Raw genomic sequence first — 24388 nt, forward strand, 5'->3', positions numbered from 1 at the left:
TATTTCTCTCCTCCCCTCTGGCAGCCACATGCCTCCATGTAGTTTTTAATCTTCTTTTCCTGGATCTGCCCTGGGGAACTACATGGAACAGCTCATTCCTTTTCCACCCAATTCATTTTCATGTATTTAAGTATGGGTCTCATTTCTCCATCATTATTTTATAGTGTCCTCTCCTGTAACTTAGCCAGAAACTTTCACGTTCCTCCTAGACTCATCTTAGAGACACTTTTTTTTCCTTAAAAGGAGGAAAGATAAAGCCCTTTTTAAAATAAGACTTGAAGAAAGCAGAAACCCTATAGCCAGTTGAATCAGAAGTGTACTAAAGTGAGGGGTGATTTCTGGGCATGGCCCGATAGTCCTACTTGGTAATCATATAAATAGCTAGTGTTTGCTGAATGCTCACGGTGTGCCCCGGGCTCCACTCACATCATCTCATTTCATCCTTTTGAGGGCCTTTGGGAGAGTCTTTGGTTGGCGTCCCTGTTTTTACAGATGAGGAAACTGCGACTCTAAGAGGTTAAATTACTTGCCTGACCTCAACAACTAAGTGGCCAAGCTTGGACTTGAATCCATGTGTGACTGAGTCCAGGGCCTACCCTTGAGCACGTGCCCCATGCAGCTTACAGCACACTGCCCAGGGCCTTCACAGGAGGTCTTCTGCCTGTGAGAGGGAGTCTTAGCCTCTTCTTAGCATGCAGCTTAGTCCTTGAGGGGAAAAAAGAACTTTCCAGTCTCCTAGAAGTATTGGGGGTTGGCAGGGAGTGGAGAGCTTAGAGGGGAAGCTAGCCCTGGGGCTCCCTCTGAGAAGACCATCCACGTGAGAAAAGCAACCTTGGAGGAGCCTTTGGGTGCACAGAACCTACTGGATTAGGCAGCTGGGAGACAGCCAAGGAGTAGGGAGGGGACAAAGCCGGCTACATTGTCAGCACTGAATGTCAAACAGTGCGGTGACCTCATGTCAGAGCACAAACAAAAACACCGCTCAGTACAAAAATCCCTGAACACTGAGGGTTTTCTGTCCTCTTGGATGACCATTACAATTGGGGAGGCTTTAGGCCCTTGGAGATCTGCCATATTTGAGTAGCCATAAATGTGATTTTTTTTTTTTTTTTTTTTTTTCCAGCAGCAAGCATCTAAAGTTGAGAAGGTGTTTTTTACCACTGCAGTACCAGTAGCCAGTAGCACAGGTATGAAATTCTGTGTTAGCTTTAAAAGGAAGTCAACTCTCTGGGCCTCTTGGGGCACAGTTAGTTAATTGTTGCTTTGCCCGGGATTTAAACATTTTTTAAATTAAATTTATCATGTGTGTATTATTAGAGTATTTAATATTCTTACAACTATTGAAAGTTACTGGACTTATAGCATAAATACCACATTTAACATTCTTTAACTAGTAACGGTTCTTTCCCTTTCAGATATAGCCTTTAGGAAATTCCCTGGTGGTCCAGTGGTTAGGACTCTGCGCTTCCACTGCAGGGGGCCTGGGATCGATCCCTGGTCAGGGATCTAAGATCCTGCAAACCGCACTGCACGGCCAAAAAAATAAAATAATGAAAAAACAGATATAGGCTTTAATGTAGCCAGAAAAAAGTTGGAATCACAGTTAATGCTAAAGAGAGCAGCTGTTAATTCACTGGACTCTTTTCTAATTACAGTAATGAAGAAACAGCATCTGGGTCAGAGACTCTTATAGAGCTAAACGGTCCTTTCTCTCAAACTCTTTATTTTATAGATTAAGAAACTCAGGCCCTGAAAGATTAAATGAGTCCCCCAAATTCATAAGTGAGTTTGTGGCAAAGCCAAAGCACTAGGTCTTGGGCCTCCTGACTCCCTCCCATTCTGTTCTCTTAGCCCCTTGGTCTCTAGCTCTTTTGAGACACACAAAGCCTGTGTGAATTCAGAGTGTGCATCTGCACAACACACATATGCAAAAGAGAAGGAATGTGCGTGCACGCAAGGCTGGCTGTGTGTCTGAGACGGGGCTGCAAAGGTGAGCGGGGTGCCCTAAAGGAGGTCAGAGCCTCTGGGGCAGGCGGGACTAAATGGCCTGGTACAGTATGGAACAGCTCTGCACACGGCAGCTGCCCTTGGGCCATCCCTGAGGTATAAGGCTGCTGAAAACACTGCCTGGAGGCGCTGGGAGAGGAGGGCAGTGGGCTGGGTGCTCAGAGGTAAGAGTAAGTTCTCCAGAAGAGTTTAGGTAGAAAGAAGAGCCCCTGAGCCCAGAGCTATGAAGAACGTGCAGGAAAAGGGAGGCATCCACCGTGGCTGGCGTGGAGGGTGCCTGCGAGAGGGGCCGGAAATGAAGCTGGAAATACAGGGTGCATCTAGATGGTGTGTGGCTTTTCTGTCTTGGAGGGGATGGGGAGTGTCAGAGGCCTCTTACTTGAGGAGGAACGTGGTCCAGTTTAAAGCAGAACCAAGCGTGGAGCATGGCACGGCATCTACCCTTTCCATCGTTCCCGCCTCCGTGGCGTGGCGCTGAGCTAGTCCTCCACCCTCCCGTCCCTCTTGCCCTTGCCCTGCGGCTACTTGAAGAGCAGTCTCTCTCGCCCTCTCGCAGGGAGCGCTGTACAGCAGATCGGCCTCAGCGTCCCTGTGATCATCATCAAACAAGAGGAGGCCTGTCAGTGTCAGTGTGCGTGCCGGGACTCCGCCAAGGAGCGGGCGGCCAGCAGGAGGAAGGGCTGCCCTTCCCCTCCCGCTCCAGCGCTGAGCGCCCAGCCTCCGGATGAGCCCAGCCTGAAGCTACCACCGCAGACTTTTTCCCCGCCCCCGATCCCCCTGTCGTCCTCCTCCGCCGCATCCTCTTCCTGTGAGCAAAGCAGACAAGCAGTGACTCCTTCAGACCCTCAGACAGAAACGTTACGTGCCATGGATATGTCAGAGTTTCTGTCCCTCCAGAACCTGGACACGCCGTCCAATCTGATTCCCATTGAAGCACTACTGCAGGAGGAGGAGGAGGAGATGGGCCTGACCAGCAGCTTCTCCAAGTGAAAGGCCCAGATGTGCTCACCTCGAGGAACAGAGGCCAAGCAGGAGGCAGAAGGTGCGATGCCTACCATCGTGGGGTCAGCAGTTTGAAGGAGGAAGAAATCTACTGTTTGAAATCCTCACCTTTCAGACATATTTTCTTTATTCATATCCCAGGAGCATCCATTTTTAAGGAACTGATCTTTGGAGAAAAAAAAAAAAACAAACAAAAACGGAACAAAACAAAAAAAAAAGCTAAGTTATAAATGAACTGTTTGGCTGCACTGTATGTCACTTTTGCTTATTGTCATGTGAACGTGGAAATTAAGGTTACTCGTATGCATAAAAATTCTAAATGAAAGGGTGTGGTTTCCATCAATCTGATGCTGCCCATCGCTTGCACTGGGGTCTTTGTAGTCTGGGCAGTAGAGTTCAGTGTGTCGGGTGTTGCTGCTCCTTCTGTGTCTTTTGAGTCTGAGGCTGAAGCTTGCTTGGAAGGCCAGGCCCTCACTCCATCAGAGAGGGAAGTGGCAAAGGCGGGTCAGACAGCCATGAGCTGGACAGGGATCAAGTGAGATGGTTTCGTTGTCTGCGCTTGGTGTTGGTGGAGCTCAGGGTGACCATGGCAGGTGTCATCCTGCAGCCCAAATGGGCAGCTAAAAGCCTGGCCCGAGGCCGCAAGGACGGTCCGCTTCCGCAGGGACCCCAGGCAAGTTGTTGACTGCTCTCTGTCCATGACGCATGTGCAGAACAGGCTCTAGTGATGTGATCACAGTCTTTGCCTTCGGGTTCTCTCTTTCTCCGTTGGTTGCCAGGGCTTGCAGATCACAGTGAATTTTTCTCGGGGAACATCCCTGCTTTGTCCTAGAGTGGACATGTGGTTTATGGCCAGTCGCTGGCTGGTGGTCTGCCTTCCTTGAAGGGTATCTTCTTCCTCAGAGCAGAAGAGCTGCATTTTGCTGACCAGGAGAAGGTGCAGCTTTACAGGAGTTCTGTTCAGGCGGCGTGTCATCGGCAGGCCGGGTGTCCTGGTTCCGGGTTCCCGCCAGGCTTTTGGTTGCCCCCTCCCATCTCCGCCTCTCACGCCTCTGGATTTTGCATACAGCCTAGTACAGTGCAAAGAAGGATGTGACTTGCTCAGCTTAGTCGTATGATTTCTAAACAAAAAAACAAAAAAAGAAAAAAAAAAACCACAAAGCGATGATCTTCTACTCAGGGTAAAACAAAAAAATTCCCCTTCCACCAAAAAGCCTGAAATGTTGCAATAAGTTATCTCATTTGGAATGTTTCATTAAGTTGTATTATAGGAAAAAAATTTTTTTTGATTTGTGTATAGAATTACATCCATCTCTCTGCCTTTGGCTCTGAGTCAGTCATTGCCTCTTAAAATAAAACATAAAATACAGTCCACACTAAAATGGAAAGCTTCTCTTAACTGGCTATATCAGTGTAGTCACGAGTGCTCCCCCCACTCACTGAGCTCAGAAACTAGGCACGGCCCAATGTCTAGACTAGGCCTCTGCCTCCCAAGGGCCCCTTCCCTGCCTTGAGCGAGGGGCAGGGTGCCACAAACACGGCTGCCCTTCTGAGTCAACGATGTCGGGCAGAAAGCAGCCGTAACTTGCCTTCCTTTCCCAGTCCCTAAGGTGGAGAGATCTGTCACTCTCCTGTTCTCTGCGCCATTACTCAGGGCCAGCCAAGACAGTATCCAGAGTAGATCATTTACCTGGGAGCCAGAGGCCCTGCCTTTAACAGGATGTTCAGGGACAGATTTGGACAAGAGGGCAGTGGTGGTAAATGTTACTGCCATGAGGAGAAATGGGCTTAACTACAAGCAGCTGGTGGTTTCTCATTGCAGGAGTCTAGTCGCGAGAATCGGGGTTTTTTTGACCCTCTGCACTCTCCTGTCCAAAAGGCTGGTGGGTTCTGGCGGCCACTGGCCTCAGCAGAAGTTGATGAGGCAGGAGGGACCTTCTATTACCGCAGTGGTTCATCTTCCTGGAAAACCAGCTGCTGAGCATGGCCGTCTCTGGGCCTTGCACCCACAGGAAGCTTTGCGGTAGGACCCTGGCTGTTTTCTCCACACCTTCCGAGAGAGAGAGAGCAGCATGTGGGTCCCAAATGACCTCCCCACGTGCCCATCCTAGGCTCACCTGAGGTTCGGCTCCCTGGGAGCTGAGGTGGAAAGCAGGAGCCTAGGGAAGGCCGTCGGAAGTGCCATGGTTGAAATATTGCTTCCCTCCCTCCAGCCCGGGCTGTGCTTGTGTTGGGGTCCGCCCAGGTCAGTGGCTTTTCTGCTCCAAAGATCAGGGGTGATGAAGAAACTGTGTATAGACTGACAGATTTTCCTAGCTGAAGTATCTGCCTTTTGAGGGTACTAGAGATTACAAGGGGAACCATCAGATCCAATCAGCTTTTGAAAACATCAAGAATGTGCTTAAAATGCTAGTGAGTGGTTGTGAAGAGTACCTTTACTCCACACGGTAGGCAGTCTCTCCTTTCCTTCTTCTTCTAGCACTCTTCCCCGCCCCTGTCCCTTCTATCAGCCTGGCCCCTAGTGTCAAGGACCTTGGAGAAGAGAGGGTGCTGGCTAAAGTGGAGCCACAAAGAGCCTTCATGGAGAGTGGTTTTCAAACCCAGGAATAAACCTAGGGTGAGGCTAGGGAAGGTGTGCAGACTTCAGGTAAAATCACGCCTTTTTTCTTCCCATGGTAACCTTAATCATTTTCACCCTGTAGATTGAGACTTCCAGCTCCCACTAGCATCTCCAGTTATACTGCCCCTTTACAGAATGCTAGTCAGCCTGGGGAATTGTGGAGTTCACGGGCTTGGCAGGTGGCAGGAAACTTTGGCTGGCACCGCCAAACTGCCTTAGTGAATATGGTCCTTCCCAGGCAGGTGGGTGAGGCATTGAGGGAAAGTGGCCCTGCCTTTCCAGGCAGTTTGGCCAACCTCGTGAGGGTATCACTAGTTTGATGACAGGAATTAGTGTCATTCATTAAATTCCACCCCTGCCCCTCCGCCCCTCGCAGAAGGAGATCATGGTACAAAGTCCAGGAGGGGCCTTAAGGTGTGAAGGCCTCTCTGGGTAGAAGCAAGGGACTTCTCTTCACCACCTCTGGGAGAGTCAGTAGATTGGAGAGTTTACTTTCAGGGTCAAGGCAGCGGACTGATGGGGATAATGGGTGGGTGGGTTTTCCTGAGAGACTTCGTATAATGTGCTGAATGTGTCCAAAGGGACAAGTTTGCAGAACCTCATATTGGTATATTAAAGAAATAATAAAAAAGCACTTTACGTTATTTTATCTTTAACCCAATTGCTGCAATTTCTTTCGTGTGTGTGTGTATACCCACACACACACACACACATATATACTTTCCACAAAGTTTTATTTTTTGCTCAGAAAAAAAGTTAAATTGAGGTGTGAAAAGAAAAGCACTTACCTTGGTGCAATATGTGTAGCTTGATGGTGGTTGTCCCATGTGGCCCTGGCCTGGCTGCGTTTTTCCACTCCATCAGCCCTGTGCCATGAGGCTGTCCATAGGGAAACACTATTATGCGTTCTCAGCAACTGCTCAATCTATGCAAGCCTTCCCTGTGTGCCCAAGGGCGCCCCCTCAGGCTCTCTGAAGAACTGCTGCGGGTCCTGTTTTCTGCTGTTGAGGCCCTTTTTCATCACTTCTTCTTGGTCCCTTGCCGTCTTTTCCCCCTTCTTCACCATTACAAAGTGATGCCTGAAAGGAAGAAACTGGTTGTTCCTAGGTAGACACCTGGCACCTTCTAGACTTTTATATTTATAATCACGTCCATTGCCCTTAATCCTAAAGACTTCTCCAGAGTCACTGAAACCATTGATTTGTGGAACTGCAACAGTATTGCTAATGAGTTTACAATTTTCCTATACCACCAATCAGAAATATGTTTGGGGAAGGTTGTGGCAGTCGTGGGGGGGCGGGGGGGGGGCAACACGAGCCATTTCCATACTGCTCCCCCTACTGCCCCTGTTGGCTCTTTAAGCAAAAGCCTCCAGCCCTCATTGAATCCAGTAAACAAAGCTGTTAATAATCTGCTTTATCAACTTTCTTCCTTTCCCCTCACTCCCTTCTCCCTCCCCGCCCCCCATTTTATCTTCAATTCTCAGTCTACTAAAGAATAGAGAAGTTTTAAAATATACTTCAGCCAAAGCAGAAAGATTTCCATAGATCCAATATGCAAATGGTTCTGCTGTGACATAGATCTGAAATTGACCATTCCTAAATATTGGGGCGGGGAGAGGCAACAAAACTGAATCATGCATATTTCTGATTGGTAGTCAGTTTAGCCCGTTTGCTCTGGCATATGTTGGGGGCGGGGCAAGAGAAAGGGTCCCTTGTCTCTTCTCACACCCTTTGGGGAAGCTGATGATCACTGTTTGGGCATTTCTCATTGTTACTCCTGTTCAAGAGAGGGCTTCTCAGTCTGCACTGAGAAATGCAAATTAAACTGGATCTTTATGTCAATGTGTACATAGTACAAGCTTTTTTACTGGAAGCAAAGTTTAAAACCACACACTGCCCTTTTGGTGGTGTGCCTGCTGGGCCCCAAATTGGGTGATGATGTCGTGTCACTTTCTCAGCTCAATGCAGGTTCTACTTTTTCTTACGGGGAAATTTTTCATAAAACCTTTTTTTCCCACCAAAACCCAGGGGTGTTTTCTGCAATACTCTTGTTATCCTTATACTGGTGCCAAGTCAGAGAGGCCTCTCTTGCCCTTTTCCCCGTGTCCTCAGGCCTCCCCAGGGCGCTCTTTGACTCAACAGTCTACATCCTTTGTTGTGTTTTGGAGAATGTGCGGGTGGGGGGTCAGAGTTCAAGGTAGCTGTTCTCTTTCCCCGTAAACTCCTAGTCCCTGTTTGGGGAAGATGGCTGGAAACAGGTTTTTGCCGACTCTCTGGCTCAGATCTTCTGGCCAGGAGAAGCAAGACCCACGAGAGCCTTCTTTTTTTTTGACACACACGTCATTGGCCAGAGGTCTTGGTTAAACCCCAAATAGTTTTATTTGGATTATGTAAAAGCCTATCAAATTTATTTAAGTGTGAAACATGGGAACAACAGACTTCCACTGAGCGATATGAAAACGTTACAGGTTCAGTACTTCCAAAGGAAGAAACCTCCAAACCCAAAAAAGAATAAATATGAATTTGTATTTTTGAAGAATGTGAAATAATGGTGTTTGCTTAATTGCTCATTTTGTATAAACTTAATATTGTACTTTAAAATATCTGCTAAGAAGTGAAAATTTAACTTTTTGGAATTGAAAAAGCAATATTAAATACTAATGAAATCCTAATTAAATGCTTATTTAAATCTGGTAGTATCTGTGGCATTTCTTCCCAACCCTACCCATGGTTGACAATTTTCAACCACTTCACCCCTCCCCAGCCATCAGAGTCTTAGGGAGGGGACAGAAAGGAAAGGTCGGTCACCAGGAGAGTCTGCAGGTTTCCTTTTAATCAAGGCTCTGCTAAAAGTGTTTTGTGGGGCTAGGAGCCCCCAAAGCATGAAATGGACATGTAACACGACCTGGATCCCCCAAAGCAGGCCAAACCACTCTGGCGAGCACTGCTGGTCTGCCCAAATCTGGGTAATCAGACTGGGTATTCGTTGGCTACATTTCAGAGCTCAGCACTGCCTTCAGCCAGGATGAAGTGGGAGTGAACCCAGCTGCTAGCAGAGCTGCCACCCAGGCTGAGAGCCAAGTACCAGCCACTGCCAGTGAAGACTGGCCCCTTTACTGAAAGGGAGTTGTTCACAGTCCAGCCACCAGCCCTGGGGAGGGAGAGAAGTCAGGGCGCCCGGCTCGGGGATGGTCAGGGCTCCGTAGCTCCATCGCCAGCATCCTTTGGAAAGCCACCTCTGGCGGAGACAGCTGTCTGGGAGGGTGCTCCAGGTTTGGCTGAGACGTTCTGATTGGAACAGAAGAAAGAAAAAAAAGTGAGGCTGGGAGGAAAGGCCTTGGATTAGGCCCTGCAAGAGATGGCCACTTGGCATCTGGATAGCACTTAACTTTTCCAAAGCCTCTCGCCCAGCTGAAAGGCAGTGGGGGATAAAGCGGTGGGGACACTCTTCCACCCTCCAGGGGAAGCCAGAACTTAGCAAGTGCGGCCAGTGGGCAGTCCCCACCTCCCAGGCCCAGCCCGGGGTGGGCACTGACCCCGCCACCAGCCGGCTCCGGGCGCCGGCGGCCCAGCTGCCGCAGCATCTCCTCGCAGGCGGCGATGGTGTCCAGGAGCTGCCGCTGCCGCTGCTCCACCGCATCCAGCAGCTGCTGGGCGCGCTCATCCCGGGGCGGCTGCGGGGGTGGCCTCCCGCCGAGCCCCAGCCCCGCCTTCCCACGGTCCACGCCGGCAGCCTCCCTGCCCGGGAGAGAGCGAGACACACGGTCAGGGCCGGCGCTTGCGCGGGGTCAGAGCCCCTTTCCCCCCACCCCAACGGGCCCCCTCTCACCCCCGTGACCAGTCTGAGCCCGGGCCCCATTCCATCTCCGCCTGCGCGGCCCGACCACCGCCCCCCCTTTCGGCCGCCCCCCCTCCCCAGCGCTGCGCTAAGGCTCCGCAAAGCTGCGCCCCGCCCCGTCCCCACCGGTCTCCTTCAATCCTCCTGGGGGTCGCGGTCCCTTTAAGTTGCCCAGCGCGGTGGTGGGGCGGAGCCTCCCAGACCGGAAGATGACTGGGCGCGTCACTTCCTCCCGGAAGCAGGCCTGGGCGGATGTCTCCGGCGCGTTCGTGCACGGGGCTGAGGGCCGCGGTGGCTGCCAGCATGGGGTTGAGCGAGGGTCCGGCGGGCTCCACCCGGAGCGGGCGCCTTCTCCGTCCGCCGAGCCCCGCTCCGGCGGCGCCGGGGGCCCGGCTGTTCCGGCTCCCGGGGAGCGGGGCCGTGCGGGCCGCAAACCCGGAGCGCGCCGGCTGGACCGAGGCGCTGCGGGCCGCCGTGGCCGAGCTGCGCGCCGGCGCCGTGGTGGCCGTCCCCACCGATACGCTGTACGGCCTGGCCTGCTCGGCGAGCTGCTCGGAGGCACTGGGCGTCGTGTACCGCGTCAAGGGCCGCAGCGAGACCAAGCCGCTGGCCGTGTGCCTGGGCCGCGTGGCCGACGTCTACAGGTGAGGACGCCCCGACCCGGCCCTGTTGGGGGCGGCACCGCGGGAGGGGTTTCCGGTGACAGGCTTGGGAGACTGAGGCGCGGAGAGCGGGAGGGGCTTTTCCAGGCTCACCCGGGAATCCGGAACTGGAAACGTGTATGGAGCGCTTAACGTCTGCCAGGCCTTGAACGAGATGGGGGCGCAGCGATGAACGAGGCAGGCGGGGTCCCTACTCTTCTCGCGTTTTTGTCATAATGGGCGGGGAGGGGGACGCCCACGGTTTAAGATAAAAGAGGGGGAACACGATAGCTTAATTTGGTAGGGAGTGCCTTGAAGAAAGTAAAACACGGAGCGTGAAAGCGGTGCAGCTGTTGTAGCCTGCGGGTCCAAGCCTGGGGCGGCCCTCTGCAGCCCTGTCTTCTGCTCAAGCTCTTGGGGGTGAAGAGGGAAGACAGGTGGATCCCATTGTGGTCCCTCGGGTCACCTTTCCTAGATCTGCCTGGAGTCTGGAATAGGACCAGCAGTGCCTTTAATTTGGTTGGATTTGTGCCCCCTCTGTTTCCCAGGTACTGCCGTGTGAGAGTACCTGAGGGGCTCCTGAATGACCTGCTGCCAGGACCAGTGACCCTGGTGATGGAACGCTCGGAGGAGCTCAACAAGGACCTGAACCCCTTCACTCCTGTGAGTCGGATTTTCTCTTGTGTCCCCAGACTCCTGCCATTCGGTTTTTGCTAGGATCCAGGCCAGAGCCATCCCCCACCCCTTCAACCTTTCTGATGATCCCCTTTCTCTTTGCCTCATAGCTTGTAGGCATCCGGATTCCTGACCACGCCTTCATGCAGGACTTGGCCCAGGTGTTTGGGGGACCTCTTGCTCTCACCAGCGCCAACCTCAGCTCCCAGGCCAGCTCTCTGAATGTTGAGGTGAGTTACTCAGTCCTCCCCCCGGAAATGTCACCAGGCCACAGTTTCCTGTGAACCAGAGGGGCTGATGGTTCACTGAAATTGCCTGGCAGGGGAGCCGCCCTTTTGGTCTGATGGTGGGAAGTCTGCCCAGGTGGCCGGGGTGGGGGAATACAGAATGATCTTGGAAAAGGTTTATTTTAAAGTTTGAGAGGCGAGGGGGAGAATTGGTGTTGTTTTCCTACTGTCTTTTTAACAATAAGAGACATCATAAGTACGTTTTTTTCTCATTCTGTTGGGGTAGCAGTCGTTGAGGAATACAGTTGGGTGATAAGTCTTCACAACTTGCTGTAAAGAAAGTTAAGACTCTGAAAAGTTAAATCACTTATCCCAGGGACTCCTGGTCCTGTTCTCTTACCTCTGCCACAAGCCAGGTCAAAGAAAGGATCACCCACGGGAATTCCCTGGCCATCCAGTGGTTAGGATTCCGTGCTTTCATTGCCGAGGGCCCAGGTTCAATAGTCGGGGAACTAAGATCCTGCAAGCCGCACAGTGTGGCCAAAAAAAAGAAAGAAAGGATCGTCCTAATCCTGTCTTGGCTGAGAAGCTTAGAATGAATGAGGACACAAAGAAATTTGACTGAGCACACTTCTCCTTACTGGTCTTAAATGCAGAACATAGCAAAGTGATTTTACTTTCATAGTAAAGTGATTCCATATCCAGATCTAGAGAGTGGGTTCAGGGGCTTTGGAAAGTGAGAGCCCAGCACCCCTTCTTACTCTCAGGCTTTACTTGATCCTGGTGGCTGTATCCTAGGCATTGGGGATGGGGATTCTTACCTTTTCGGCAAACAGTTTACCTGTCCAGCACAGTAACTGGTATTTATGATCCCCCATCCCAAATTCCCAGGCCTAACTGCCACTGCAGTGCCTTCATGCGGGGCGAGGGTGGAGAGTGGTGCTCTGGCTCAGTTAACAGTTCAGTCCGCAGTTGTGAAGCGGAACTCCTTTCCATAGCCCAAGGATTGAGCGCCAGTGGCGTGCAGTTGCAGAGTCCCCCCTGTTTCTCCTGCCCTGATCCAGGGTTCTGCTGAGATTCAGGGTGAGAGTGGTAGAGCTGGAAGGACCCTTCCTTAGTGACCATCTAGTCCAGCCCTTTTATTTACAGCCCTGGGGAAAGTAACTTGCATTGTCACACACAGTTTTGGTGGAAAGTCGAGGCTAGAGCCCATGTCTTTGAACTCCCACCGAGGGTTCCAGTCACTGTACTTCTCCCTCCCGAACTGAAGCGACGTGTGGCATTTCCTCTGGGCACGGCAAGATTTTCTTTAAGCTCTAATAGGTGTTAACGTGGGATGCTAACCTGGGGGGGGGCACCAAACCTCGTAGGATGTGGTGTCCTAGGTGCAAATGCAGTGTCCTTGCCACAGCTGACCCTAACTAAATGAGATTCCTTCCCCTGCTTAGAGGAAGATGCCTGCTGTTTTAGAGCTGTGTGATTTCTGTCTTAGGTGCCCTGTGTGCGGTATGACATCATTGCAGATGCCAGAGGTGGTGTCCATGCTCTTCCTCTCCCTCTTCTCAGGAATTTCAGGACCTCTGGCCTCGCTTGTCCTTGGTCATTGATGGGGGACCAATTGGGGACGGCCAGAGCCCTGAGTGTCGACTAGGCTCAACTGTGGTTGACTTGTCTGTGCCTGGAGAGTTTGGCATCGTTCGTCCGGGTTGGTGAGTCTCTTTGCTGTGGCACAGGGATAGCATTTGAGGCAGGTTGGGAGATGCAAAAAAAAAAAAAGGTTGTTACTCCCATCTTGCCCTGAGGGGAGCGGGCAGGTTTGGAGATGTGGTGGGTGGAGTGGAACTAAATTTGCTAGTGTTTGCTGGCTTTTTCAGGATTCAAAAGGATTCATCAAGGGTTTGATGAATAGAGCATAGTATGATCGAAGAGTTTAGAGGTCCCTGATCTCCAGAATCTGGTGGGCTTGGGGCTTTGAGAAGTCAAACCCTAACTGTCCTCCATTTCCTCCCCAGTGCCCTAGAAAGTACTTCGGCCATCCTCCAGAAGTATGGGCTGCTCCCCTTACGTGGATCCTGCTTGTGAAACTCCGGAGGAGGGAGGGCCCAAGGACTGGTGCTGGACACTATGTGTCCGACTGCTGGTGGCTGGCAAGGCCTCATTGGCAGAGGCCGCTGGGGCTACAGTGTTAACTGGTCTGACCTTTTAAGGCAAAGTTTCTTTCTGAACACTATAGACCAGGACTCAGAAGCTGCTGGTTAAACCTCACACCTGGTTGGGGAGGTTGTATTTATTTATAATTTCATATATGAGCCAAAAGCTGAATAGAGGTTTTAAGAGCATTCCAAGGATGGCCTTGTTCTGGTAAGTTTTTTCTTTTTTTGATCTTTGAAAAATAAATAACAGATTTGGAATCTAGTAAGAGCTTCTTCTCTGGTGGGTAGTGGCACTTAAGGTCCAAATCAGCTAACACATTGGTTGGTGCTTTTCAAAAGTCTCAAGTGACCAAATGCATGAGTTTTGTGCTTCTGAAGCTGGAACCAGTTTAGGATAAAAATAAAAACTGTAGAGCCATCGACTGCTTCCTCTGAACCAGGGGGCTGGTTCTTTGCTGTAACTGCCTGGCGGAGAGTCATCATTTTGGTCTAATGGTGGGAAGTAAGCTCAGCTGGCACAGGGGTGGGAGGGGGTCCAAATTAAGGAATATTGGAAAATAAATCTCTACTGTCCTGTTCAGCCACTTTTTTCTTATTTATTCATAATATAAATTATAATGAATTATACCTACAACACCTTTGTTTAAATCCAGTGTCTACTCAGCGGCCTTTATCTTTATTCATATGTATACAAGTGTTAAAAACATACTTAACTGTTGGGCATTTGAACTTTGTTTTTTCTTTAATAGAAAAAAATGCTGTTAAACACCTTTGTAAATGTTTTATTTTTCTTCTTTTGAATTATTTCCTTGGGGTAGGATTACTGGGTCCAAGTGTATGGACATTTTTTTGGCTCTTGATAGAGGTCAGCCTTCAAAAGGACTGAATCAAGTTGCATTGCCATCAGCAGTGTGTGAGAATTACTGCCCCTGCCCCCCGGGTCTGGCCATACTTCTAGTGTTTTTAAAAATTTGCATATGTGAACTGAAGCCTCAGTGTCACTCCCTTGTAAATTATTCCAGGTCACCATCTAGCCCTTTTCACCTGTCCCTGCCTGCCTTGGTTTCCCCAACTGAGTGACAGCAAGGGGACCAGGCCTGCCCCATCCATTGGTGGGGTTTAGTACCTGTTACCTAACTGGAGCTGAGAGTCCTTGTGGTGACCAGTAGGGCTCACTTCCTCCCCTCTCCCCTCACACCCCAGTTCTCAGAACTAGGATTCAGTCTTGAGCCCATAAACTTCTCAATACCGTCGTTTCCAATGCACATATTTTCAAGTAGATCCTAAGAATTTTGCCAAGAGGGTGTCCCAGGGCCTGCTTTGAGAGTCCCTGCAATTAGCATATTAGTTTATTTGTAAATAATCACTGGTTTGTTAAATATTCCCTCTAGAAATCTTGTTGAAACTAATTTCTTAAGCAAACGACTCTTCGTTGTGCTAACACTGTAGCCAGCCCATCCCATATGTCAATTTGTCACGGAATCTGAGGAGTCAAGAGTTTGTGGTCCTGAAGGGATCAAAAGGAAAGCTGATTTGAGAATAGGAACAACATGTCATTTTTAATACAAATCACAGTAGCAGTGAAAACGGCTCTAGTGAGTGGGTCTCATTCAATTCAGGCAGCTAAAGGGAGGGGGGTGTCCTGGTCCTCCCCCTGGAGCTAAATGTTCATCTAGGAAAACGGAGGCTCTGAGGCGCAGAGGTATTTTCTTCGAGGAAAAAGGAACTGAACTCCCAGCACTGGGCAAAAACAGCAAAAAGGAAAAACTTATAGCTGTGCTTAGGCACTAGCTACAAGGCCACACCAAATGAGGAAAGCTGGCTCCTGTAAGCTTAGGAAGACAGGAGCCATTCCTGGTCAAGTTTTCCCCCAGCACCTGGCACGCGGTAAGGTGCTCGCTGAGTATGTGTTGAATGAATGTGTGAATGCTCAGGATTATTTCCTGATAATTGGGTTCGGGAATCTACTGGGAAGAGCTTAAACCGAGAATTTTCCCTTTTAGAAAGTCTTAAATGTGGTTCCCTAACTTGGGGAAGACAGATGATGTGGGAAGGAGGCCTGGAGAGGACGCCGGTTGGCAGAGAGCAGGGTGCATGCTAGCCCGGAGCCCTGACACCCTTCTAAGACCAGTGACTTGGCGACTCCAGAACACCAACCAGCCGAGTTCCAAGCTAGAAGGGATTGTTTTAAAGTGTTCTGAGGATGTGGAGCTGCCTTGGGCTAAGCCCAGCCACCTGCCAGCCCCTGGGGTTCCCTCTCTGGAACACCGCCTAGTTTCCTGTCCCTGCAGGACACCCTGGCACCCACCTGCCTCAGAAACTAGCTCTGTTCTCCACGGGCCCTGACTTGATGGGCCCAGAAGCACCCAGGCGCTGACTTGGGAGCGAGTGCCCACAACCTCAGCCGAGCCCCACGTGGTGACATCTTCCAGTGAGGCTGGGACGTCAGCACCTCCCGCCCCTGCCTGCAGGCCCCTCACATCAGCCACTGCTCCTTCTCTTTGATGAAGTGCTCCGCCCAGCGGCGCGTCAGCTCTAGGTACAGGCTGGGCTGATGAGGCAGGTAGTCCAAATACAGCCGAGTCGGCGTCTTCTTGGGAATGGCCTTCTCAATCTGGGTGCCCTCGTGCCACTCATTGAAAGAGGTGATGGAGACGATCTCGGGCCTCACGGTCAGGGCTGCCTGCAGGGCCGTCTCATAGTACTTGCCGTTGACCCTGTTCCGCGTATTGTGGTTGTTCCAGGGCCGGATGCTGGTGTCAATGTAGCCAGGCCCCACGCTGGGAATGAACATGAGGTTGTTGGCATCGCAAAAGTTCTTCACAGCCTTCCAGTTCTGATGGGAGGAGCCGAAGGAGAAACCATTGGAGGCAAAGTAGGTGTACATGCCATCAAATCCGGCGGCCAGGATGTCATGGGTGTGGCCCTCCTCCACCAGCAGCGCTATGAAGACCCCATCGTAGGGGGTGTTGCGGATTGAGTGGGGCCCGTTCGGTGTCAGGAGGTGGGCCCAGGCCTCAGGCGATGTCAGGTAGGAGTCATAGATATAAAAGAGTGGGAGGCTCTTACCCATGCTGTTCTTATAGCGGTAAAATGCACCATGGGAGCCATACCTGAGGAGCAGGAGGAAGAAAAGGCTGAGCCAGCAGCCTAAGAGAAAAGAAGCCAGCACAGCCGGAGGGCTGGCCATGAATGAGATCTTTCCTGATGTCCAAGCACGATTTTGAATCCAGTTGGCCTCCACAGTTGGACTCATCATGCCTCTAAGCAAGAACCCAGTTCCCTCCCACCCTCCCCCGAGCCTTGTCATTCCTCTATTTAAGCGTCACTTCCCTGCCCCAGGCCAAGCCACCACCATCTTCTGTCTGGACTGTACCGACAGCCACCTAACTGGTCTCCAGGCTCCCACTTCCACCTCCCTATAACCCAGTCTCTTTTTAAAGTGTAAATCAGATCTGACTGCTCCTTACCGAGACCAGCAAGGCCCCACCTACTTGATCTGGCCCTGCCCACCGCCATTCCTGCTATTACCCCATCTATCGCTTCACTCCGGCTACAACGGCTGCTGTCAAGCTTGTCCCATCAGACGGCCTTTGGATCTGACAGCCCTCTGCCTGGAGTTTTCTGCCTGCCCCAGATCTCTGCAGAGCTGACTCTTCCTTTAGGTGCAGGCTTACATGTCATCTCAGAGAAGCTCACTGGACCACCCATTCTAAAGTTGTTTCTTGGGCACACTCTTAACACCCTGCTTTATTCTGTTATTACTTCTTCATAGTATGGATCGCTATTTGATTTGTCATCTATAACCACTATCTGCTCACTGCACGCCCACCCTAGGATGTAAACTGTGCTAGCCCTACCCACTGCTGTACAACTGGGACTTAGGACAGTGCCTGGACACCTGAAGGCACTCAATAAATATTTTGTGAATGAATGAATGAATGATATATGCATTTTATGAATGATATAAGCCATTTGCAAGCCACTTTCCACATATAGTAGCTCACGTAACTCTCACAAGATTCAAAGGTTAAGAGGCCTGCCTCTGATCACAGAATGGAGGCCGCAGAACCAGAATTCAAACCCAGGTTGCTGTCTCCAAGCCCAGTACTCTTTTACTCTTTTTAGATGCTGGGGACACGGGCATTCTGCCCTTTTGTCTCTTGACCTGCGCCTCCAAGCCTTCTAGCCCTACCCCCATTTTGATCCCCACCAAAATCCAGGTCCCAGAGCAGCCTTACGTGTCAATGATGTACTTGATGTTGTCATGCAGAGTGATGTCGTCTCGGCCCTTATAGGGTTGGATGTGGAAGGCCACCTGCCACAAACAGAGGAGATATTGGTCAGGTGAGTATCTGTCCAGGGGCCACAACCTATAAGGCTCGTGCTTCAACTATGGCCTGGAGAAGAGGCTGAGTTCAGGAGAGACCTGGGAGTCGTGGGCACAGTGTAAATAAAAGCAACCACTGCCCTCGGGGCCCAAAAAACAGGGTTGAGTTTTCCCACCTCCCACAGCAGGGCCTCTGGGAATCATTCTGATGGGCTGTTGCAGGCTGGCCAATAGGTTTCAACTTACGTGCCAGCTCCCAGTAATCGGCACTAGCTGCCTGAAACTATGGGAAGAAGTGTCCATAGGAAAACGTGCCATGATCTATTTAATGTGCCAGTGATGGGCTCAGGAACAGGAGTGGGGCTCCTCTTCATCGTTTTTCTTCTTTTGCCACACACAGGTAAGGGCAATGACTTACTTGATTGGTACACGTGGGGAAATTAACTGGCCAGCTCCATCATTCCTCTTGAAAGACAGCCTGCCTGATGAGAGCACGTGTTGTGCTTTACTCCTTGAGGCCCAGCACTGCCTCCCACTAGGGAGTTGAGGCTGGAGTTCAGTTTGTGGGCCCATTTGGCCCTTGCCTGCCCTCTCTCCAGGATCAGGGTCTCCAACCTAACCTCTATCACTGTGATATTAATTTAGTCTCCCATTTATCCTATATTTATTTTTCCCAAAATTCTTTTTCAGAACTCAAAAAATAAGAGTGACATAGGCACCTAGAGAAATGGTACAGATGAACCGGTTTGCAGGGCAGAAAGAGAGACACAGATGTAGAGAACAAACGTATGGACACCAAGGGGGTAAAGTGGGGGAGGGGGTGGTGGTGGGATGAATTGGGAGATTGGGATTGACATATATACACTAATATGTATAAAATAGATAACTAAGAAGAACCTGCTCTATAAAAAATAAATAAAATTCAAAAAAAAAAAGTGACATAGTCACTATTTATTAGACCCCTACCCCCAACACCACACTTGCTACATATTTGCATACCTGGGCTAACGCCAGGAACTTTGGTTAGAGGCACTATCCCTGTGGGCGGAGGAGGGGACATCTCCAGAATCGGCCAGAGAGCATTTGACATCTTCTTGGAGACTCACCTGGATGTTGTACTGATGGGCAGTGTCCAGAATGGTGGGCACCAGGTCATCTGAGGGTTCCCCATTATCATCAGCCATGCCAGGTGGGTACCAGGACAGGACCAGGACGCCTGAGACACAACACAGAGGCTACTTCAGAGACACACAGTACCCCACAACAGAGATTTCCTTCCTCACAAACCATCTCCAACTGCAGAATGGTTTCTGAATGAAACCTTGAGGGAGACTCCTGCCAGGTTCTCTTCTTGCAGATCAGATCCCTGAGCTGTGAGTCCTGGAGCTGTCCACGCCCGCGGTGCTGAAGCCCAGTGACTGCAGGAACCCTAACGTGCCAGGCCAGGAAGGAGCCGGAGAGCCTCAGCAGCCTCTGGCCTGCATTAGCAAGTAGTTAAACAAAGGGAAACGGGTGGACAATGACACACCCACCCGGAAGGCACAGTCCTGTCTCTGGAGGAGAGGAGCACCTCTGAGGTCCCTCGGGGAGAGGAGCCCTGAGCAGAGGTCATTTTACCCTTCCCGTGGGAAATAACATTTGACTCAACTGTCTGCCGCTCTAGATGGTAGAATCTTGAGGGATGGCCTCTGTGCTATTTATCTGTGAATACTTCCCACCACTGTCTCTGGCATTCGATTTTCCCCCCACTCATTAACCATTTCCGGAGAAATTGAAATGTACTGTAAAATCCAGCAGAATTCAGTGACAAAATCTGAAATAAGTCAGCCTCCCCACCCCAGCCTGCCGACAGAGGGGCTTCTTTTCAAGCAGAGTACTTGAAAAGCTCCCAGGCCCCTTACTGCAAATAGAGCAGGGTCCATCATACAACGTAGAAAAACTTTCCTTTCTGCAGCCAGCAAACTCAGGAAAGGCTGCTGCCCTACCCTGTGCCTAGTGTGAAAGCAGAGGCCATCCCAGGCACTACTGCTCTGAACCCCAGACTCCTGCGGTGCCAGGGTACCCAGGCCTCACTTACCCAAACCGAGAAGCCCAATAGACTGCCCTCCTCTCCTCGCTGTCCCTACCTGGGACAGCCCTGGTGCAAACGCCTTCCACTGGCCCTCCCAGCAGCTCTGCTCTAGGAAAGGGCCCTGCAATGGTAAGGGGTCAGAAGGCAGAGGTGGAGGAGTCTGAAAACTAGAAGATGGGGGCGGGGTCTCCTGGTGAGCACGGGATGAGAGTTCTAGAAGAGAAGAGGTAGAAGCCAGGCTGACGAGTGAGTGGGACCAAAGGCCCCGTGATAGGAGCAGTGGAAGTTGAGGTGTGGGAACGAAGAAAGGCGAGGTTGGGGGCCCAGCGACGGGGGAGGGGGGAGCTCACCGATGGCGGCTTCCTTCAGCTGGGTCATGTGCTCCCGCAGCACGTCGGGGTCCCGGGAGCTGTAGGGCCCCAGCTCCGGGTAGAAGCTGGAGCCCAAGTCTTCGGGGGGGCTGTGGCGGCCGCGGGGGTAGCTGGCCGAGATCTTGGGGTCCCAGTGCGGCACCATGACGTGGTCCCAGTGAATGTAGTGGCCCTCGCGCCGCGGGCTCCCGTACCACGAGTAGTAGAAGGCGTGCAGGTCCGAGTAGACGCGCAGACTCTGCCCGGGGGCGGGCTCGGCCTCCGCTGGGGCCGGCCCCAGGGAGCTGCCCGGGCCCGCGGTGCGGGGCGGAGGCGGCGGCGGCGGCGGCGGCGCGGCGGGGGCGGCCGGGGCCCGGGCGGCCGGCGCGGGGCCACCCTCGGGGCGTCGCTCAAAGGGCGCCAGCTCCAGGCCGGGGCCCAGCGCCGGGAGTCCGTCCGGAGCCTTGAGCGTGCGCAGGCCCATGAGAGTGCCGAAGGCGAAGAGCAGCACCAAGAACAGCGCGATGCAGGCGCGGCGCCGCCGCCGGGCCATGGCGGCCCCCGCGCTCTCCGCGTCCCGCCCGGCTACCTCCCGGCGCGCCGCGCCATGGCTGCCCGCCCGGCTCCCGCGCGTCGCGCAACCCGCGCGCTTCCCAGGGAGACGGCGACTCCGAGCGCCGAGCGCAGCGTGGGCGGCTCCCGGCCTCTCCCCCGCAGTGCGGGCGGGCCCGACACACAGAGAATGCAGGCGGCGCAGACCAAGTGGTCGCGAGCCGCGGGGGGAGTGGACGGGGAGAGCTACGAGATCCCGGGCCAAAGGAGCAGGGGCCAAAGTCAAGGCGCGTGGCTCGCGGAGGATCTGTCGCCTTCTAGCCTGGGGCAGCGGTGAAGGAGCCCGCTGGGGGAAAGGGAATGCCCTCCTCCAGCAACCCAGGAGAAGAAGGTCCGGGCGGTGGCGCTGGAGGGCGTGGGAGCATAGGGCAGGGTGGGGAAGAAAGCAGTGTCTGTGGTTGTCCCTCTCTCCAACGACCTCCTTCCCCGCTAGGAGTCAGACACTACAGACACTGGCTAGAGTGGGAGGACGAGGGAGACCGTGACTTGCGCAAGGTCACAGGGACTGGGCCTAAGTCCAAATATCAGGACTGCCTCCTCTCCAGAGCTCTTGTCACTGTTCAGCCTGCCCACTCTCGGGCCGGTTGTCCCAAGCTCTCTGTCCTTGGACAACCTCCTATAGTCAGTGAGGACTAAATAAGATGGCTACCATGAAGCACTTTTTACAGGGCCTAACAAAATTAGCACTCAACACTTGCTCGAAGTTCCTTCTGGACGCTGAGCTCCAGAGAGCAGGCGCTGGGTTACCTTTACCTTTTTAGATTCCAAGGGCTTGGAAAACAGTATGTGACACTCAGTGCCCAGGGTTGCTTGTGGAGTGAAAGACTCTGATGTGATATTCTATAGACAATGTTAAGTTTTTCACTCAACACTGATTTAAGTTCCTACTCTGCGTTACTCATTATTTGACTCATTAAGAAAAAGTTTTGTTTATCGTCTGCCTCCTTCTCTGGTCCATGAAGACAACAATTCTGTTTCATCAGCCACTATATCTGCAGTGTCTAAAACAGGGCTTGGCACACTGGTAGGCGCCAGATTCTCATTTCTTAAGTAAATGAATTGTCGGAAACCCAGGAAGAGGAGGAGCAAGGTTGGGAAATGTGGGTAGGTTTGGAGCCCAGGAAAGTACATTCAAGAGAATTCATGGGAGTGTCGACGAAAAATTAACCAGTCGATCTAAGACAGAAATGGAAAATATTATTCGAGCCATATTTGAGGATTATAACCTGGGAAGAGCATCTCAGAAAGCTCTGAGAGCTGTTTTGCCCATTAAAAGTCAAGGCACAGTTATATAAGTTTTTTGAGACAGAGGGCTATACATTAAATGACGTATTATTGACTGTTTACAGAATCCAGATCAAAGCCCCATGTGATCCCTTAGCAAGAAGGAATGTTATCCAAATGCTGGAGAAAGTGGGGAAAACTCTACTAGCACTGTTGGTGGGAATGTAAATTGGTGCAGCCACTATGGAAAACAGTGTGGAGTTTCCTTAAAAAAACTGAAAATAGAACTACCATATTATCCTGCAATCCCACTCCTGGGCATATATCTGGAGAAAACTCTAATTCGAAAAGACACATGCACCCCAATGTTCACAGCAGCACTATTTACAATAGTCAAGACATGGAAGCAACCTAAATGTCCATCGACAGATGAGTGGATAAAGAAGATGTGGTGTATACAGACAACAGAATACTACCCAGCCATAAAAAAGATTGAAAAATGCCATTTGCAGCCACATGGTTGGACCTAGAGATTATCCTACTAAGTGAAGTAAGTCAGACAGAGAAAGACAAATACCATATGGTATCACTTATATGTGGAATCTAAAATATGATACAAATGAACTTATTTACAAAACAGAAACAGACTCACAGACATAGAGAACAGACTTATGGTTACCAAAGGGGGTAGCAGGGGGAGGGGGGCGATAAATTAGGAGTTTGGGATTAGCAGGTGCAAACTACTATATATAATATAGAAAAACAACAGGTCCTAGTGTATAGCACAGGGAACTATATTCAATATCCTGTAATAAACCGTAGTGGAAAAGAATTTTAAAAAATAAGAATGTTATCTTTAAGGAGTTGCCTTATTGATGCTAGGAGAATGTTGCTCTTTATAGTTGAGCAGGTATTTCTGCTGATGGGGAAAGTTTGGTCGATGCATGAAGCAGTTATACAATGCACAGTGTGGGGAGAGAGGAGGCCAAAGGGCACATAAAATTTTTTATGTTTAAATTTTTCTGGTCTTGCCATAAAATATGAATTTTATTTCACAGCATAAAGTGTGAATTAATATTAGAGAAATGCAAATCAAAACTACAATGAGAGGAGCTTCCCTGGTGGCGCAGTGGTTAAGAATCCGTCTGCCAATGCAGGAGACATGGGTTCGAGCCCTGGTCCAGGAAGATCCCACATGCCGCGGAGCAACTAAGCCCGTGCGCCACAACTACTGAGCCTGCGCTCTAGAGCCCGAGAGCCACAACTACTGAGCTCGTGCGCCTAGAGCCCGTGCTCTGCAACAAGAGAAGCCACCTCAATGAGAAGCCTGCGCACCACAACGAAGAGTAGCCCCCGCTCGCCGCAACTAGAGAAAGCCCGCATGCAGCAACGAAGACACAATGCAGCCAAAAATAAATAAATAAATGAATTAATTAATTAATTTAAATAAATAAATAAAATAAAATAACCTATTAAAAAAAAAAAACAACTACAATGAGGCATCATCTCACACCAGTCAGAATGGCTGTCATTAAAAAGTCTACAAATACCAGATTCTGAAGAGAGTGGAGAAAAGGGAACCCTCCTACACTGTTAGTGGGAATTTAAGTTGGTGCAGCCACTGTGGAAAACAGTATGGCGATTCCTCAGAAAACTAAAAATCGAATTACCATATGATCTAGCAATCCCATTCCTGGGCATATATCCAGACAAAACTGTAATTCAAGAAGATACATGTACCCTCTGGGACTTCCCTGGTGGCACAGTGGTTATGACTCCATGCTCCCAATGCAGGGGGTCCGGGTTGCATCCCTGCCTAGGGAACTAGAGCCCACAGGCATGCCGCAACTAAGAGTGTGCAGGCCACAACTAAGGAGCCTGCGTGCCACAACTAAGGAGCCTTCCTGCTGCAACTAAGACCCAGCGCAAACCAAGTAAATAAATAAATATTTTTTTAAAAAAAGAAGATACATGTACCCCTATGTTCATAGCAGCACTATTTACAATAGCTAAGACATGGAAACCACCTAAATGTCCATCAACAGATGAATGCATAAAGAAGATGTGCTACATATATACAATGGAATACTACTCAGCTATAAATAAGAACAAAATAATGCCATTTGCAGCAACATGGATACAACTAGAGATTATCATACTAAGTGAAGTAAGTCAGAAAGAGAAAGACAAATACCATATGATATCACTTATATGTGGAATCTAAAATATGTTACAAAGGAACCTGTCTATGAAACAGAAACATAATCAGGGACACAGAGAATAGACTGGTGGTTGCCAAGGGGGAGGGGGGTGGGAGAGGGTTGGATTGGGAGTTTGGGATTAGCAGAAACAAACTGGTATATATAGAATGAATAAACAAGGCCCTAGTGTATAGCACAGGGAACTATATTCAATATCCTGTGATAAACCATAATGGAAAAGAATATGAAAAAGAATGTATATATATGTATAACTGAATCACTTTGCCATACTGCAGTAATTAACACAACATTGTAATTCAACCATACTTCAATAAAAAATAAATTTAAATAAAAAAGAAAAAAAAAGTGTGAATTAAGTAGAATGCTTTCAGCTGCAATAGCAAACACCTGATTCAGACTGGCTTACACAATGTG

The 24388-nt window shown here is 50.5% G+C and overlaps 4 protein-coding genes across 14 annotated transcripts in view; 2 read left to right on the forward strand and 2 right to left on the reverse strand.

Annotated features, from left to right (window-relative positions):
- The window catches only part of MTF1 (metal regulatory transcription factor 1), a 45250-nt gene extending 41019 nt beyond the window's left edge, over window positions 1-4231 (forward strand). For 5 of the 8 annotated variants that reach the window (XM_082421976.1, XM_082421975.1, XM_082421973.1 and 2 more), the window contains 2 exons: window positions 1124-1187; window positions 2564-4231. In XM_082421976.1, the coding sequence (XP_082278102.1) occupies window positions 1124-1187; window positions 2564-2997 (498 nt within the window). In that variant the 3' untranslated portion in view covers window positions 2998-4231. Of the gene's footprint in view, window positions 1-1123; window positions 1188-1415 lie in introns of all 8 variants that reach the window. The other 3 variants (XM_082421979.1, XM_082421978.1, XM_082421977.1) reach the window with 3 other exon arrangements.
- Window positions 4232-8442: 4211 nt separating this feature from the next.
- Window positions 8443-9587, reverse strand: LOC309641907 (uncharacterized protein C1orf122). Its single transcript, XM_082422628.1, has 3 exons — window positions 9461-9587; window positions 9168-9369; window positions 8443-8919 (listed from the first exon to the last, which is right to left on the reverse strand). Exons 1-3 carry the CDS (start codon window positions 9493-9495, stop codon window positions 8824-8826), a joined length of 333 nt encoding a protein of 110 aa, XP_082278754.1. The 5' UTR covers window positions 9496-9587; the 3' UTR covers window positions 8443-8823.
- Window positions 9588-9675: 88 nt separating this feature from the next.
- Window positions 9676-17099, forward strand: YRDC (yrdC N6-threonylcarbamoyltransferase domain containing). 4 transcript variants are annotated; one of them, XR_014252779.1, is made up of 6 exons: window positions 9677-10113; window positions 10659-10773; window positions 10896-11015; window positions 12579-12721; window positions 15910-16040; window positions 16252-17099. XR_014252779.1 is itself a non-coding variant. In XM_082422416.1 (5 exons), the coding sequence occupies exons 1-5, from the start codon at window positions 9722-9724 to the stop codon at window positions 13092-13094; spliced, it is 840 nt and encodes a 279-aa protein (XP_082278542.1). In that variant the 5' UTR covers window positions 9678-9721; the 3' UTR covers window positions 13095-13427. The 4 variants fall into 4 exon arrangements, 1 of the variants encoding a protein (XP_082278542.1); XR_014252777.1 differs by lacking the exon at window positions 16252-17099 and having other exon boundaries at window positions 9676-10113; window positions 12505-12721; window positions 15910-16015; XR_014252778.1 differs by lacking the exons at window positions 15910-16040; window positions 16252-17099 and adding an exon at window positions 13025-13427 and having other exon boundaries at window positions 9676-10113; window positions 12505-12721.
- On the reverse strand, window positions 15190-20606 carry MANEAL (mannosidase endo-alpha like). Its single transcript, XM_082422134.1, has 4 exons — window positions 19917-20606; window positions 18602-18711; window positions 17407-17483; window positions 15190-16278 (listed from the first exon to the last, which is right to left on the reverse strand). The coding sequence occupies exons 1-4, from the start codon at window positions 20467-20469 to the stop codon at window positions 15642-15644; spliced, it is 1377 nt and encodes a 458-aa protein (XP_082278260.1). The 5' UTR covers window positions 20470-20606; the 3' UTR covers window positions 15190-15641.
- Window positions 20607-24388: the final 3782 nt, after the last annotated feature.

This window comes from Balaenoptera physalus (assembly GCF_965194825.1).
Source record: "Balaenoptera physalus genome assembly, chromosome: 1".
Taxonomy (NCBI): Eukaryota; Metazoa; Chordata; class Mammalia; order Artiodactyla; family Balaenopteridae; genus Balaenoptera; species Balaenoptera physalus.

Coding starts and splice junctions, on each gene's coding strand:
- MANEAL (XM_082422134.1), bottom strand. CDS start 20,469: ATGGCCCGGCGGCGGCGCCGCGCCTGCATCGCGCTGTTCTTGGTGCTG. Junction 18,712..19,916: donor GCTGAAGGAAGCCGCCATCG/GTGAGCTCCCCC, acceptor GTTGTGTCTCAG/GCGTCCTGGTCCTGTCCTGG. Junction 16,279..17,406: donor ATCAAGTACATCATTGACAC/GTAAGGCTGCTC, acceptor CCTGCTCCTCAG/GTATGGCTCCCATGGTGCAT.
- LOC309641907 (XM_082422628.1), bottom strand. CDS start 9,495: ATGGAATGGGGCCCGGGCTCAGACTGGTCACGGGG. Junction 9,370..9,460: donor GGCTCAGACTGGTCACGGGG/GTGAGAGGGGGC, acceptor TCTCCCGGGCAG/GGAGGCTGCCGGCGTGGACC. Junction 8,920..9,167: donor CGGAGCCGGCTGGTGGCGGG/GTCAGTGCCCAC, acceptor TGTTCCAATCAG/AACGTCTCAGCCAAACCTGG.
- YRDC (XM_082422416.1), top strand. CDS start 9,722: ATGTCTCCGGCGCGTTCGTGCACGGGGCTGAGGGCCGCGGTGGCTGCC. Junction 10,114..10,658: donor CGCGTGGCCGACGTCTACAG/GTGAGGACGCCC, acceptor TCTGTTTCCCAG/GTACTGCCGTGTGAGAGTAC. Junction 11,016..12,578: donor CCAGCTCTCTGAATGTTGAG/GTGAGTTACTCA, acceptor CCCTCTTCTCAG/GAATTTCAGGACCTCTGGCC.